This window comes from Natator depressus, chromosome 2, assembly GCF_965152275.1.
Source record: "Natator depressus isolate rNatDep1 chromosome 2, rNatDep2.hap1, whole genome shotgun sequence".
Taxonomy (NCBI): domain Eukaryota; kingdom Metazoa; phylum Chordata; order Testudines; family Cheloniidae; genus Natator; species Natator depressus.
In genome coordinates, this window is record NC_134235.1 from 72,165,664 (window position 1) to 72,183,162 (window position 17,499).

General features: G+C 42.7%; 1 protein-coding gene across 2 annotated transcripts in view; it reads right to left on the minus strand.

Annotated features, from left to right (window-relative positions):
* The window catches only part of SPIDR (scaffold protein involved in DNA repair), a 327,349-nt gene that overhangs the window by 44,266 nt on the left and 265,584 nt on the right, over nucleotides 1-17,499 (minus strand). For both annotated transcript variants that reach the window (XM_074944412.1, XM_074944411.1), the window contains one exon: nucleotides 7,322-7,480. In XM_074944412.1, coding sequence (XP_074800513.1) covers nucleotides 7,322-7,480 — 159 coding nt within the window. The remainder of the gene's footprint in view (nucleotides 1-7,321; nucleotides 7,481-17,499) is intronic.

Sequence of the window (17,499 nt, forward strand, 5' to 3'; positions counted from 1 at the left end):
ATGGACTCTAGAAAGCGAGAACTTTGGGGTCTGATTCTGCAAACCAACTTCCAGGAGCATCAGATGAGCATCTGACAAGGCCCTGCTCCCTCCTCAGGTCCAGGCCACCTGGCCAGTGGCTTGGCATGAGCAACTCTAAGGCTGGTAACTATGATAACAACCTTGCAGAACCTGTGTGTGTGTGTGTGTGTTTGTATGAATGAATGAATGTGTGAATAAATATGAGATTGAATGGAATGTTATAGCTATAACCAACTGCTTACTATGATTCTTTCTGTATTCACAATAAATGTGGTATTTTGCCTTTTCCTCTTTAATAAGATCCTGCTGGTTTTTATTTTATTGGTATAACAATATGACTCATTTGTGTGAGCTCTCAGACACCTTCTCTTCCAGAGCATTCTTGTCCCCCATCAGAAGGGAGTATGGTTCCCTCTGCCCCACTTTAATGTACCAGACCCACCATCCCCAGAATTTATTCAGGCTAGTGAGCAGTCTGTGGTCAGAGTAAAATACCCTTTACTGCCTTCTGAACCTAGGCTACATTTTGGTCCTTAAAGTCAGCACACGCTTATCAGACCATAAAGAAAAATCTTGTCTACCAAACACCCAAGACTAAGGGAAAAGTATTGAAGAGTATTGAAGTGAGATTCCAGTCCTTGGGATTGTGGGACAACAGACACATGTTGGAGTTTATCACCCATTTTGGCTTACTCCAGACTCACATGCCCCAAAGGTGAAGGGGGGCAGAGGGAAAAAAATAATTTTCCCTCATACTTTATATTTTTATTCCTTTACGTCCATTTTAGAATCCACTGATGGTTTTCCTGAAACCAGCACCTTAAGAGTCACCTTTTGGCATTTCCTGCAGCATTTGAAATAGTCATGGTTAGGGACACAGATGACAGAAACATGAGTGTAAAGAAACAATTTTTAGAATAAAGCAGTGATTCTCAAACTGTGGTCCATGGACCTCTGGAGGTCTGCGAGTCATGTCCAGTGCCACTGGCCCCGCTGATCAATTCCTCCCCGTCCCTCCCAGTGTCTCCTGCATGCCGCAGAACAGCTGTTCAGCGACGTGCAGGAGGCGCTGAGAGGAAGGGGGAGTAGTGGGGATGAGGTGTGCTCGGGGGAGAGGGCAGAAAGAGGCAGGCAAGAGGAGGGGCAGGGGTGGAGTGGGGGCAGGAAGCGATGGGGCGGAGGTGGGGCCTTGGGGGAAGAGGTGGAATGGGGGCAGGACCTGAGACTGAGCGGGGGTTCAGCACCCCCGGGGGAAAATTAGAAGCTGGCTTGGGGGTCTGTGAAAAGTTTGAGAACTGCTGAAATAAAGCATGATTTAAATATTGGACAGTGAAACCATGTTGCAAATCATGTTAGCTATCCCTGGATTTATATTAGCCTTCTTCCTTTAATGTTACCACCAATGCAGCTCCAGCAGCACTAGCCCAGACCAGCCTCTAGTGTTTTAAGCACTTCATAGGAGAGCTGTCTGAATAACATTTGGTTTGGGTGCAGATCCGGAAAAAAATTTATTGGGTCAACACAAAATGTTTAGGTCAACCTGAAATGAAATATTGTGCTCACTTTGAGGCTTTTTAAACTTAAAAAAAATTAAACAATACTGAGCAAAATTCAAAACCAAGACACATTTCTAAAACAAAATGTCTTAACATTTAATTTCATAAATGACTATACAAACTGTTTCAACATTTTGGGTTTTTTTTGTTTTTCCTCACTGAAACAATTTGCCGAAATTGATCCAAACTGCTTTGGTTGACCCAAATCTGCATTTTTCAGTGAAAAACAGTTGTCTGAGAAAATTTCCCCCCAGCTCTACTGCATAGTCTGACCCTCCTCAGGGCAGCCAGAAGTGAGTTACTGTTGCACTGAAATAGAATTTAAATTTTTAAAAGTCTGTCTCTCATTTACTAGGCAGTACGGAGACTCACTAACAGCCAGTTATAAGGCTGCATTTGTATCCAGCAAAGCCATAATTTCTTTGGAAAATATGTAACTTCTAAAAAAGATCAAAATAATGAGCTATGAATGAATGAGAAGTGTTTGTTCTTAAAGATACATAAATAATCCAAGTAGATGATCCAAAAATTAATTCTGCACTAACTGGTACAGAGTAATAAAAGGGGGCAAAATGCGCTTCAGGCCCGTATGAAGAAAACTATATTAAATAGTCTGTCCAGAAAACAACAATTCCATTTCATGACACATTTCAGCGTTTTAAAATTTGTTTTCATTTTGATGCGGAATGAAAATTAGACCCTTTGAAAGCGTTTGGGAAACAAGTCTCTCTTTCTGTCTGCCATGGGCTGGATCTGAGAAACCTTCCCAACAAAACTGTTGCAGAAATGGATGTTTCCATGAAACATTTCAGTTTCAACTAAATGTAATTTTTCAACAGAAAAAAGTTTCATCAAAAATATTGTATCTGCTCTAATGCTAAGGACTTGTTTACATAGTGGTATAAGATGGAGTGAGAATTTAAACTGATATAGTTATATTGGCATATGTCCCCTTGTGGACACACTTACACCACTTCCCTTGGGAAGCTATTCCACAAAACAATAAATCTCATAAAAATAAGTTTTCTGTGACTAATTACAGACATATTTACATTGAAAAATAAAATAAATTGCACACTATTAGCAAAACTAAGCCAAGTACCATAGGTTAATTTTGTACTCCAGATTTCTTGCTACAGTCTTTTCTTACGGCTTGTCTACACAGGAAAGTTTTATCAGTTATATTGGTATAATTTTACCAGTATAGTTAAGCCAATATAGTTATACTGGAATAACTCTCAGTGTGGACATGCTTATTCTGGACTGAAAATGGGATTCTGCCCCCCCCCCTCGGTTTTGCTTAAACCCCTTTCAAAGCAATCTAAGCAAAACTGAGGCCTTGGCTACACTTGCGAGTTACAGCGCAATAAAGCCGCCCAGAGCGCTGTACCTCACTCCCCGTCCACCCTGGCAAGGCCTGGACGGCGCTGTGTCTCCGCGGCGACTGCGCTGCTGGTCCTCCACCTCCCCCCGAGGAATACAGTTTGTTGCGCCACCACTGGTGTGCTGCGGTGCCAGTGTGGCCGCCCAATGCGCTCTGATTGGCCTCCAGAAGTATTCGGAAGTGTCCCACAATGCCTGTTCTAGCCACTCTGGTCATCAGTTCAAACTCTACTGCCCTGGCCTCAGGTGACCAACCATCAGACCCGCCCTTTAAATTCTCTGGGAATTTTGAAAATCACCTTCCTGTTTGCTCAGCCAGGCGTGGAGTGCTCTCAGCAAATCTTTCCAGGTGACCATGCCTCCACACGCCAGGCGAGCCCCAGTACGGAGCAATGGAGAATTGTTGGACCACATCAGTGTTTGGGGGGAGGAAGCTGTCCAGTCCCAGCTGCGTTCCAGCCGTAGGAATTACGATACCTTCAAGCAGATATCAAGGGGCATGAGGGAAAGGGGCCATGACCGGGACGCACTGCAGTGCAGGATTAAAGTGAAGGAGCTGAGGAATGCCTACTGAAAAGCCCACGAGGCAAAAGGCCGCTCGGGTGCTCGCCCCACGACTTGCCGATTCTACAAAGAGCTGGAAGCGATTCTTGGGGGCGACCCCACCTCCACTCCGAGCACCACCATGGACACTTCAGAGCAGGAGGAGAAGGAGGAAAGCGGGAGTGAGGATGCTGGAGCTGGGGGAGACACCCAGGAATCCCTGGAGGCATGCAGCCAGGAGCTCTTCTCAAGCCAGGAGGAAGGTAGCCAGTCGCAGCAGCCAGTACTTGGTTGAGGACAAACAGAAGAGCAGGTTCCCAGTAAGCAGCTTTGTTTTCAGGAAGGAATTTTTTCGGTGCGGGCTCTTTGGGTGAGGAAGGTTAGGGCTGCAGGCATGCCTAGATGCGGAATAGCACATTGATGTGATCTATTACATCGCGGTAATCGGCCCCGGTAATCTCTTCGAAAGTCTCATCCAGAACGTGGGCAATGCGCTTGCGCAGGTTTCTTGGGAGAGCCACCGTGGTCCTTATCCCAGTTAGGCTAACGTGTCTGCACCACTGTGCCGCAAGGGGCGGGGGGACCATTGCTGCACACAGCCAAGCTGCATATGGGCCAGGGCGGAAGCCGCATTGCAGTAGAAGACCCTCCCTTGCTTCCCAGGTCACCCTCAGCAGCGAGATATCTTCCAGGATGAACTCCTGTGCAAAATGTGAGGAGAGTGTTCAGTGTAGATGCCCCCTGCAGCTATTGGCTCTCCCCAAGGCACAGAAACCCAGAGGACAGTACAGCCATGAAACAATCAGTCCCCCTTGACCCTGTGCTTACTCACCATTTTGGGGCTCCTGTGAGTTATGTGCGCTCTCTTTGGGACGGGAAAGTTATGCTATTGTGTGGACTGTGTGTGCCCTCCTTAAGTTTGGGGGAATCATTACTATGTCTGGTATAAACAATGCTGCCTCTGTTAAGTGTTGCATTTTGCCTTTACAGATGCAACCTTGAGATCTCAGCAGTCCATGTTAACATTGGCCGAGAGACTGCAAAGACTCAGGAAGAGGCCACGAAAAAGCAAAGAAGACATGCTGCAAGAAGTGATGCAGCAATCTCCTAGAGAGAATCAAAAAGCGCAGGAGTGAAGGGAGAGCGAAAGCAGGATCCGCCAGGAAAACACAGTGCACTGGTGGCAAAGCATGGAGCTCCGGCAGCAAAGCATGGATCGGCTGATAAGCATCATGGAGCGCCAAGCAGACTCTATCCAGGCGCTCGGAGCCATGCAGGCGGAGCGCTACAGCGCCCGCACATCCCCCACCCCCACAGCCGTTGTCCCAAAACGCTTTCCCTTGTGCCCCCATGTCACCTCCAACCCACTTTCCCCAACATCCGGGTTCTTATCGCCACCAGCTGCCTCCAACACCTGTAGCTTCACCACTCAGCCCTGAAAACTACGACCCTTACCCACTGCACGCAACCCCTATCCTGAATTATAGCCATCCTGAAGTGCAGCACTCATTGCACAGCACTCCAGACAGGAAGGCTGAGCATGAGAACAGGACATACGCAAATCTATGATTGAACCATTCCCTACCCTTTCTGTTTCCCAAGCAGTTGTGTTTCTTTTCAATAAATGGATTTTTTGGCTTTGAAAACATTCTTTATTATTGCATAAAGTAAAAGATACCTTAAAGAAACAGGCCCTGCAAGTCAGCTTAGCTAACACAGATCCCTACTAAGATTGGAACCACTGCACTTCACTCCCATGCAGGGCACCAGACATTACTGGTGGTTTTGAGCCTCAAATTGTTCCCTGAAGGCATCCCTAATCCTTGCAGCCCCGTGCTGGGCCCCTCTAACAGCCCTGCTCTCTGGCTGTGCAAATTCAGCCTCCAGGTGTTGAACTTTGGAGGTCCATGCCTGAGTGAAGATTTCACCCTTCCCTTCACAAATATTATGGAGGGTACAGCACGCGGATATAACCGCAGGGATGCTGTGTTCGGTCAAGTCCAGCTTTCCATATAGAGATCACCAGCAGCCCTTTAAATGGCCAAAAGCACACGCCACAGTCATTCAGCACCAGCTCAGCCTGTAGTTGAACCATTCCTTGCTGTTGTCAAGGCTCCCTGTGTAGGGTTTCATGAGCTAAGGCATTAACGGGTAAGCGGGGTCTCCAAGGATCACAATGGGCATTTCGACTTCCCCTACTGTGATCTTCCGCTCTGGAAAAAAAGTCCCAGCCTGCAGCTTCCTGAACAGGGCAGTGTTCCGAAAGACGTGTGCGTCATGCACCTTTCCGGGCCAGCCTGCGTTAATGTCAATGAAATGCCCACGGTGAGCCACAAGCGCCTGCAGAACCATAGAGAAATACCCCTTCCAATTAACGTACTCGGGAGGCTAGGTGCCAGAATAGGAATATGCGTCCCATCTATCGCTCCTCCACAGTTAGGGAAACCCATTTGTGCAAAGCCATCCACAATGTCCTGCACATTACCCAGAGTCACGGTTCTTCTGAGCAGGATGTGATTAATCGCCCTGCAAACTTGCATCAACACGAGTCCAACGGTCAACCTTCCCACTCCAAACTGGTTCGCGACCGATCGGTAGCTGTCTGGAGTTGCCAGCTTCCAGATTGCAATAGCCACCTGCTTCTCCACCGTCAGGGCAGCTCTCAATCTCGTGTCCTTGCGCCGCAGGGTGGGGGCGAGCGCCTCACACAGTCCCATGAAAGTGGCTTTTCTCATCCGAAAGTTCTGCAGCCACTGCTCGTCATCCCAGACTTGCATGACGATGTGATCCCACCACTCAGCGCTTGTTTCCAGAGCCCAAAAGCGGCGTTCCACGGTGATGAGCATGTCTGTGAATGCCACAAGCAATCTCGTGTCGTATGCATTACGCGAATTGATATCATCGTCGGACTCCTCACTGTCACTTTGGATCTTAAGGAATAGCTCGACTGCCAAACGTGACGTGCTGGCGAGACTCGTCAGCACATTCCTCAACAGTTCAGGCTCCATTTCCCACAGACTGAAATGGAACTCAGATCGCACTGCACAGAAACCGTTGAAAGATGGCACCAAATGTGGACGGAAAAACAGGGATTGCTGGGATGTGAAGCGATGCATCAAGGGGCACTGGGACAGGTCCCAGAATGCCCTGCACCCCACACCTTCTTTGCACAAGCCACGACTCCAGAATGGGAAGAGGTGCTCTGTGGGATACCTGCCCATAATGCACCGCTCCCAATGCAGCTGAAAGTGCCGCAAATGTGGCCATGACAGTGTGCCTGCAGCTGCCAATGTGGACAGACTGCAGCGTTTTCCCTACTCAGCTGTACGAAGGTGGGTTTAACTCACAGCGCTGTACATCTGCATGTGTAGCCAAGGCCTGAAAAGGCCTTTTCATACTAGAAGAAACTGCAGTGCTTGAGACATTTTAAACCAAACTGGACAAAACTGTAGAAAATGTACTGTACAGACCAATCCTGTAATGGGAAGGAGATGGACTAAATTACTTAAAAGGTCTTATCTGTCTTTTTGAGTCTTTGAATCTTAAACAATAATGAGCTTGCTTCTCCTCCTCCACCCCTTTTCCTGGGAATACTTAATATTATCTAAACTTGCTTATGCTGATTGAGTATAGCTGTTCAAATATTATATTTTTTCTTTATTGCTCTGCTACCGGCATGGTGTTCTACAAATGGTGATTATAATACCAGATCAAACAAAGTCTGCCTTGTGTTTCAAAGTATCTTGATCCTTAACTAAATAAAATGACATCATCTCTGCCACAGTACACAGCATACTTTTTCAGGGGATTGTTCTCACCTTCCCCTTGTGGTTCTCTGCAAAATTCTTATTCCAGCTAAAGTGCAGGATTTTCCTTCCCATCTCCGGCTATGCTGTTCAATGTCCTCTGAAGAACATGGGGTCTGCAACTGCACTTCACTGAACATTCCATAGGCATCCTGAACAAGGAGGCATAATCTGAAAAATAATGTTTAATGTTTCTCTGTTAGCAAATTGCTCACAATTATGAAACAATAGGTAACAAATTTCAGAAAACTTGATTGTGAGTTCCTCAGAGTAGGGATTAGCCTAAAATACTTTGAAAGCACTTTGCATATAATGGACTCTGGGACAAATAAATACATTAAAACAACAATAGCACTAAAGATTTTTTCAAATATATTTGCAATAGACAAAGGATAACAAAAGCTATGGAGAACAAGTGAAAATGGAATTAAAGGATTTACATTGGAGGTTAGGAAACAGTAGATAAGTAATACTTTGTTCCTTTGTCTGTAAAGAGAGTACAAATCTGCTCAAAGTGGGGATGAATCTTCTAGAACTGATAGACGGTATGCACAGATAACACAACTGGCTGTAAATATATTTGATCCACTTAAATAAAACACTGGATTTGATGAGATGAACAAGAGTCAAGAAAAAGGAAACTGATGGATATATTTTTTTAAATTTAATTGAAATCAGAGTGACCCAGAGGATTAGAAATTGGCAAACACAACCCAATTATTTAAATAAATGAATAAAAAACAAACAAACAAAACACAGAACGATACATCAGTGAGTTTAACATTTGTTGTATAGAAACACTTGGAAACTATCTTCAGGGATGTGGTAAGAGTACCCCTAAACAACCAGTGCGGTTAAGGACAGCCCACATGGAATCAAGCTTGGGAAGTCATGCTTAACTAACCTGCTGGGATTCTTTGAAGATATCACTATCATGGTAGATAAGGGAGAGTCAGTGGATGAAGTATATTTAGATTTTCAAAAAGGTATTTCATCACAAGGTTCCACATCAGAGATTAACAGCTAAGATAGTATGACTCATAGAAGAGTGGGTGAACAAGGCTGCTGGATACAAAACTAGCTTCACTGCCCGGGGGAGCGGGGTGGGGGGAGGAATTGAGCAAGGAGACCTTTCAAGAGGGAAAGGAGTTACGGAGCACCCTTGCAGACAGCGTAGGTGCCTCCAACATCTAGAGACAATTGATTCCTTTTTGGAGGAAACTAAGAGGTGTGACAGAAGGTAGAATTAAGATAAATTTTAAAAGTGCAGGCATTGCTTCAAAAGGTTTTAGAGAGGCTTCCTGTGAAATCTCCTTGTCGGTCAGTCCAAGCATGTGAGTACCATTATTGAAGATCCTCCACTGGTAGAGCACAAACCCATTTTAAAAACATCTAATCACTGAGAAAGGACTGCAACCAGTGAAAGGTAGAGAGAGTCAGGTATCTCTTAGTTCATCTCCTCATCCCTCTGGATCCATGGAATCAGCTTTCTCCTCATCTCTCACCCGTACTATACATGGAGCCTCCATGCTACCCAGAAGCATATTGGGCTTCATACCAAGGACTCAGCCCAGCCTATCAAAAAACTGATATGTTTTTTGTTCCACACTGGACCTATTATTATCGACCTTTACTCTTCTCACAGAACTTGCTTGCAACTTCAAGTGTGGTCTATCTCAGCTATTACCTCAGACACTTGGTGATGCCAATGTTCTTTTAAGAAGCACTGGATCCTTCTCATTTCTTGAGCTAGACTTTAGTGCTTGCAAGTCAGCGTCAGGCCAGATAGCAGTATGCTCATATTAAGGACACTGCGACAGTCTAGTGGCTGAAGCAAAATGAACTCAGTTGCTGCTGAAGAAGTTGATCATTACAATATAGTGTACAAAGGAGCCCCCACATTGTGTGCAGTGTTATTTTTACAGACAAGTGGCTTTTAGCAAACTTGACCCATGCATAGTCAAGCGCATAAAGTACACCAGACAGGACGCATGAGCAGTGATGGATGTGGAATGGCAGTGGAGAATTGTACTGGAGCTACAACACCCACAATCCAATCCACAATAGTACTGCATCAGTGATTATCGGTACAGTAGAGAAGCACAGACAGTATCTTTGCTCACCATTAGTCTAACCCAAATGCCTGTGTGATTGCTTTTGCATTATTGGGAGAACGTGTGTAAGTGGGCATGTGGGTTGTTACAAATATGCTGGGGGCACCAAACAGTGGTTAGGATTACTCTAATATACACAAGTCTAAACTGAGATTAGCACATTGACTTATTTTCAAAACTGAATTCCAGATTGGCACTCAAGATAAGGAACATCACAGACTAACAACATGACTGAGGACATCACAAAAAATATTCACCTCCTTAAAACTTTTTTACAAGTACAAGTGATATAATGTAAAAACCTGAGATCATACTGACCATAGACCCAGCATCTCTCACTGTGGAAGGACAGAAAATCAGACTAATGCGACAAGTATCTAATTAATGACATCACTTTTCCTCTTCACTCTTACAATAAAAACAACCTAGCAGCACAACAGGACCCAGAAATGTATTAATAGAACTCTTGATGTCATTTTAGGTGCAGCTGGCTCAGTTCTTACAGATCCATTCATACACTATTACCAGTACCACCATGAATGGATGCAGCCTACTGGCTCCTTGAGGATGTTGATGCATGGCAGCTATGCTTTACAGAGGATTCTATTATATATATTTACTTTAGTTTTCTGAAATAAATTCTGAATTTGCATCATTTTCTCATATTATAATGTTGCGCTACATTTCATCAGATACTCTCAAAATTTAGTTCTCAATCAAACAATATATAAAAAATTAAGCAAAAATTTATACCAATTTTTTATCTTTGGAACCACTATGCTGAACAAACTTGAAACCTAAATTACAAGAGACCAAACATGTAATCCAAAAGCTAATTGTTCAGAACTATATTACTTATCTATGAAAATTCAGCCATGTATTTACCACAAATCCATCTCTCCATAAAGTGCAATATGCATTAACAGCTTGACTAATATTGTACATTTTCTAAATAAATGTTTAACACTTGTTTGTTGCTATACATATTCCTGAACTAATATAAAAGAAAAAACATTACTATTAATCAATGGAGTCTGTGCGTGTGTTGTGGGCCTGTACCCTCTTTTTCAAAATACAGTGCACTCAATTTATAAGACTCACTGATGGAAGAATCAGTTGCATATAGTGATCAAACCCACTGGGACAAAATCATTCCTACACTAACTAAAATACTCCACTTGCAAGAATCAACCACTTATAAAAATCAAATCATTCGGGACGGATGTGATTCTTATACAAGGACTGCACTAGAATGGTCTGGAAGTAGGCTGACCAGATAGCAAGTGTCAAAAATCAGGACAGGAAGTGGGGGGTAATAGGTGCCTATATGAGAAAATCTGGACTGTCCCTATGAAACTGGGATATCTGGTCACCCTGTCCGGAAGGCTTAGCATTTGTGGCCCTACAGAAGTACTGAATTTAAAGGAGGGATGTGGAAAAAAAGACTCCTGTTGAGATCTATCCTGGAGGGTGACATGGGAGACGGCATGAAGAGGAGAGTGTGAGAAGACAACTAAGGAAGAAGTGAGGTCTGACTCATTGATAAGAGCAAAGGGGGCAAGGGCAGGGAATGATAAGAAATGAAGCAGAGCTTAGTCAGTTACTTTTTTTTAAATGTAATGACACAGTGAGTCTTATTTTAAACCTTGGGAAGATTTTGTTAATTTCCTAAAAGCCGTGGGGGATGGGGGAGGGAGTAGGAGAGGTTGACTACTTTGCATTATTTTTATGACTGAAGTAATATTAAGGACTAAATATTTCCCACTGGAAATGTGGAGATGATTACAGGATTGCACAGCTGTACCCCTCCTAATTAGACACCCTTCACAGTGAAGGAGTAAAACTCCATTTTCTTCTTTTTAATTATACATGAAACACACCATACATCTATGGCGCTGCCTTGTATCTTGCACTTAAGTCTTCTGGAAGGATGGGCGTGAGTAGAACCCCCTTGTGTTTAATCATTCCACAGTTGACAATCACCTCTGCCAGTGAGAGGAACAGTGTATCGAAAAATATGCCTAGCCCAGGAAGAGAGGAGAGAATGACTGAGGGTGGGGAGCAAGAAGGCACTGAATGAAGATGCTGCAGTTGCTCTTGTCCGTATCTTGTAAAAATATGCAGCAGATTTGTCATAAACAGAAATTAACTAGAAGTAACTGTGTTTTATCAAAAGGTAAAAGGACCACACAGACTTTTTGTTTATTCACATTTTAAGGAACACACTCCAGATTGTGGTGAGAAAGAAAGGCAGGCAGAAATTTGTGCATACGAGTCCCCAACAAATCTCCTACAGTATGCAAAAGGGACACTGTTAGTTGTTTCTTTGGAAGGGAAAGGAAGCGAGGGTCAGGAGAGTGGGAGAGAGAGTGGAGGGAAGGGGAAAGCACATACAAGCCTTATGTTAACTCCAAAGTTTGCTCATCCTTTATCTCAACCATCAAGGTAGGGTAGTGTTGATTATCCTTCTTTGCTGGGGAAGATTTCTTATCTATTTTTGTGTGCTCCTTGCAGAGACATAAAACACACCTAAAAACACTCCCCACTCCCTCAATCACCACAGGCACAACACTCTGCCTACACAATTCCAATTCAGCAACTTGTCTAGTCAAGTCTCAAGGTGGAGCTCCTTAACTCCTGTAAGCATAGCTTACATTCACACTGTAAACTTCAGGATACCACCCAAGCTTGAGTTAACTTATCTGAACTTCACACATGCACACAAGAAGCCACCCACCATCATGCAAACAAAGCAGCCCTTCTGCTCATTGTACCTGTCGTTGGAAAAATCAGAGCCGGAGACACAGACAGGGTTGGCACCCATCCGGGTTTTCCCCAGACAGTCTGGTTTTGGCTTCTGTGTCAGGGTACCATTTAGGATTGCCAGGTGCTCACTTTTCAACCGGAAAGTCTGGTTGAAAAGGGCACCTGGTAGTGTACAGACTGGACACCAAAAGTCTGGTTACTGTGAGTCAGGGGGAGGCACCGGGTCATTAACCTGCGCCAGCCCTTGCTCAGCCAGGGCCACCTCCTTGTCAGGCTGCAACAGCTCCCCTCCGAGCACAGGAGCAGAGGAAGCCCAGCTGGGGAGGGAGGGAGGTGAAGATGATCCAGCGAGCAACAGGGGGTGGGCGAGGGTGCAGGGAGAGGAGCAAGTGACAGGAGCAAAGCCTTGGGGGAAGAGGTGGAGCAGGGGCAGGGCCTTGGGGAAAGAGGCGGGGCAGTGGTCCGGTTACCAGCAATTAGAAAGGTGGCAACCCTACAGATCTGAAAACACTGTGGGACTATGATCAGCTTGTTTATCCTGAAACAACACAGGGATTTTCCTGTAAAAAATACCATATTCAATGGACCACAGATTGCTTAATATCTCCATTTAAATAGTAATGCTCTACTGTATTATTGCCACTGCAGACTCAGACTGTTCTGTTCTCCTTTAAAATGCACATCATTTGTTGCCACCACAGACAGGGATGTTTTATAGATCAGCAATAACTACAATTTGAAGGATACTGATAAAAAAATGATACTATTAATACTTAGCTACCAAACAGCCTTTTTAATCCACAGGTCTCAAAGAACTCTATAGTGGAGAGTAAATAGCTGTGTCCTCATTTTATAGATGGGGAAATTGATGCCCAGAGTTTACATTATCTGTCCACAAATCAGCACAGTAGTGGCTGAGCTAAGAATAAAATCCACGACCCCAGCCAAATATGGCCAGGGAAATAACAGCCTAAATAACAAATATGAAGCAGAGGCCTCCAAAATGTTTAGTAAAACATTCTTAGCAATTACTTTCTCACCCTGCATACATACAGCAGAAAGTTTACACAAAATAAATGACACATTTTGTAGTGTCCTTATTCCAAAATTAAAGGTTCTGTACATTTATTGCATTTATCTAGTCACTTGTGTTTTGATGGCAGTATTTAAAAAAATGTTTTTTTTCCCACTTCTTCAAAGAATCAACAAGTGCAGCTCAAACCTGGAAAATTAAATGTACCAGGACTTTTATAACCTTCCCCTGGCTGACTGCTTTCTCCATTTTTCTACCCAGGTTATTCCTCCACTGCCTTCTTTGTTGCTTTTATGCCTTGAGGAAAAGGAGCTGATAAAAACTGCTTCTGTCGGAAGGAACAGGCCTGTAGGAGCCATGTGGTGGCCAGGCTATGTTGTTAATGCCAAACATACACATGACTGGAGCTGCATGGCAATTTAAATTTTCCCAGTCAATGTGGAATACTCCAAATATCTGGTGAGAGCTGAACATAAACAATACGCCATGGAGATAGCATGTGGCACAGAAATGAACTATTTATATTTGTAAAGACAAGAGCACTGGTTCCAGAAGTTGAACTGGACGATCATTTTCAATAGAATACATTTTTCCTATGCAGTTTTTTCTTTTAATACGGCACCAATGCAATGTTTTAAATTCACCGAACCACCCTCTCTGTAATTCACTTTCCTGTAATTCTTAAACTCCTGACGTTTGATTCTTTTTTATATGTTCACAGATAAGAACTTTTCTAGTTCTTTTTTGAACCCCCTTATAGTTTTGGCCTTCACAACATCCCCTGGCAACAAGTTCTACAGGTTGACTGTGTATTGTGTGAAGAAGTTCTTCCTTTTGTTTTAAACCTGCTGAGTATTAATTTCATTGGGTGATTCTGGGTTCTTGTGTAATGTGAAGGGGAAATAACACTTCCTTATTCACTTTCTCCACACTAGTCACAATTTCAAGTCTCTTTTGCATGCTGAAAAGTCTTTATAAACTCTCCTTGATCATTTTTGTTGCCCTTCCTGTACCTTTTCCTATTCTAATATGTCTTTTTTGAGATGGGGTGACCAAAACTGCATGCAGTATTCAAGGTGTGGGTGCACCATGGATTTATATAGAGGCATTATGATATTTTCTGTCTTCTTATCTATCCCTTTTCAAATGGTTCTAACATTCTATGCTTTTTTGACCGACGCTGCATAATGAGCAGGTGTTTTCAGAGAAATATCCACAATGACGCCCAAGATCGCTTTCTTAAGTTGCACCAGATAATTTAGACCCCATTATTTTGTATGTATAGTTGGGATTATGTTTTCCAATGTGCATTACTTTGCATTTATCAACACTGAATTTCATCTGCCAGTTTATTGCCCAGTTACCCAGTAACTGAGTTTTGTGAGATTACTTTTTATTTAAAAAACAAACAAACATTTACAAATGATAAAATAACATTCCTGTCATCTACCCAAGCTCAATATCAAGCTTAAGTTATAGTTCCAAACCCTTTCAGAGATGCATTTGGCAAATATTTTCTACATTTTTCTGGTTGTTTTGGCTGTCTTGGACTCCTGAATATTGAAATCATTCTATTAATAGTTGCAGCCAAAAAAAATACATCAAATAGAAACAAACATTCCCAGCAAGCTGTTGTTGGGGCTAGGAGGGGTAAAGAAAACAGTTATTTGTTCAAATGTTTATCTCAGAACTTGGATGAAGTTTCAGGAGAAACAGTCCAGTGGGACACACAAAAAAAAAGATAATAATTTTATAGCTTTCTGTAATTTGCTTGGATCCATGCTGAATACATCACCAGGGTAAAGTCTTAATTATACAATGAGAAAAAACTACATCTATAAGCATCTTCAATCATTTCCATTTGTTTCCGGAGTGCAAGCATCAGCATTGCTATAAAATAACTAAGAACAAGAAGAGCATTCTGGGTACATATAAGTAAATAAACATGAGACCATTTCACCTAGTTTCAGAATTGCTGCCGCCAGTACTGTTGTGGCAGTAAATTATAGGTAGAATATAGTTTTTTTTTTAAAAAAAAAGAGGTAAATGCAGACTCCCATCATATACTGCTATGTTAAATTATGGATAGCTTCCACATGGAGTCTCATTACAATTACCTGATTTGTTTGTATGGATCAGCTTAGAACAGGATAAATTTTTTCTACAGAAAATAATTTATTAAACAACAGGAAAACTTTATGGTGAAGAAAGCCACAGACTCAGATGAACACCACCCATCGAGGGTGATATGAAATCTCCAATCTCCAAGAGAAGATCACATTCTAAATTTAGGTTTCAGAGTAACAGCCGTGTTAGTCTGTATTCGCAAAAATAAAAGGAGTACTTGTGGCACCTTAGAGACTAACCAATTTATCTGAGCATAAGCTTTCGTATGCTCAGATAAATTTCGTACACTCCCCCCTGCCCCCCCCCCACACAAACCCACTCTCCTGTGGTAATAGCTTATCTAAAGTGACCACTGTCCTTACAATGTGTATGATAATCAAAGTGGGCCATTTCCAGCACAAATCCAGGGTTTAACCAGAACGTCTGAGGAGGGGGCGGGGGGTGAGAAAACCTGGATTTTGTGCTGGAAATGGCCCAACTTGATTATCATACACATTGTAAGGAGAGTGATCACTTTAGATAAGCTATTACCAGCAGGAGAGTGGGGTGGGGGGAGGTATTTTTTCATGCTTTGTGTGTATAAAAAGATCTTCTACACTTTCCACAGTATGCATCCGATGAAGTGAGCTGTAGCTCACGAAAGCTTATGCTCAAATAAATTGGTTAGTCTCTAAGGTGCCACAAGTACTCCTTTTCTTTATTCTAAATTTAACATACAATCACGATCATCATGGCACTTAAATAGCTCTTTTATCCATGAATCTGAATAGGCTCATACCAACATAAGACTGATACTAAGGGCTTTTTTGTTTGTTTTTTGTTTTTAATGTTTTAATGTTCAATTGCATATTTCAATGGGGAGCTAACAGAGGATCATGTTCTGTGCGCTGCTGGGTACCCTCAATTCCAAAGAGATCAGAGTTCAACTCCTGGCTCTAGCACAGGTTTTCTTTGTTTAATGTTCGGCAAGTCACGTTCCCTCTGTGACTCAGTTTCTTGTCTACAACATGAGAATAGAAATGTTACCCTCGCAAGGGTGTTGTGAGAATAAATGCTCAGGAAGAGCACAGATACTGCAGGGATGGAGGCAATGTAAGTACCTAGAAAGACATACCCTGCTGCAAGCCCTTCCATGTACTAAACTTGCATTTAAATTAAGGGCAGTTTTGTAAGTGAAAGGCTTTCAAGCCCATTCTTTTTGAAATACAGCAGCATCTTTGAGAGAACACTTAAGTACCTTTAACAATACATATGGCAAGCGCTTTTCAAATATTGTAGCCACTGAAATAAAATAAGAATGCTGTACCAATACTAGTGGCATCACTGAATCTTTCAACTGTGTATCATTTGTGGATACAGTGGATTCATTTTTAAGCCACATAGACTATGAATGGACTGTGAGAAGAATTTATAAAATACAATACAAAACGAACTTTAACAACAAAGAAAGGGAACAGCTCACATTCTGAAGAGTGATAAGGCATTCAAAAATATACTCCTGGTAACAAAGTAAAAGAGATAAATAAAACATTCATTGCTTCAGCGAACATGTAATGTGAGTGAAATATAACACTGCAGGGTATTTTATGGAGCTGCATTCAGGAAGAAATTCTTTCAACAATACTAAAATCTGTATCTATTATTCACCAAAATAAGCAGCAGAAAAAAACAGCAAAGAAAATCACAACTGAAGACTTTCTGGGGACCTTGTTTGGCAAAAATACAATTCAATTCTTCCTTCAGGTTTCTGATGTTTCTTTTCACCCTTGGTTGTTTTTCTCCTGGCTCTCATTCATTGGCTCAGTTTCATAGGTGTGTGTACGAGTGAGGGTGACTGTGTGTGTATAGACTGTTTACAAGAGTTATGGTAGCAATTCTCAGCAGTCCATTGAGAATTCCAGGAAATGGCCCCTGTTATTTTATTCTAGGTCAATGTCAGCTCATGACAGGCAGTAAAGATCACACAGGACAGCTCACTCAAACGCACAATCCTTCAGTGAGGCCTCAATGGGAGAGAGAAAGCCAGAGAGCTGTGAGTGGGCGGAGTGCCTTCCCAGCACTCTACCAACCACAGCACAAGGAATTATGATAAACATCACTCTGGAAACCAGATACAACAGTACATTGTGTTCTTCTTCTGAAAAACAACC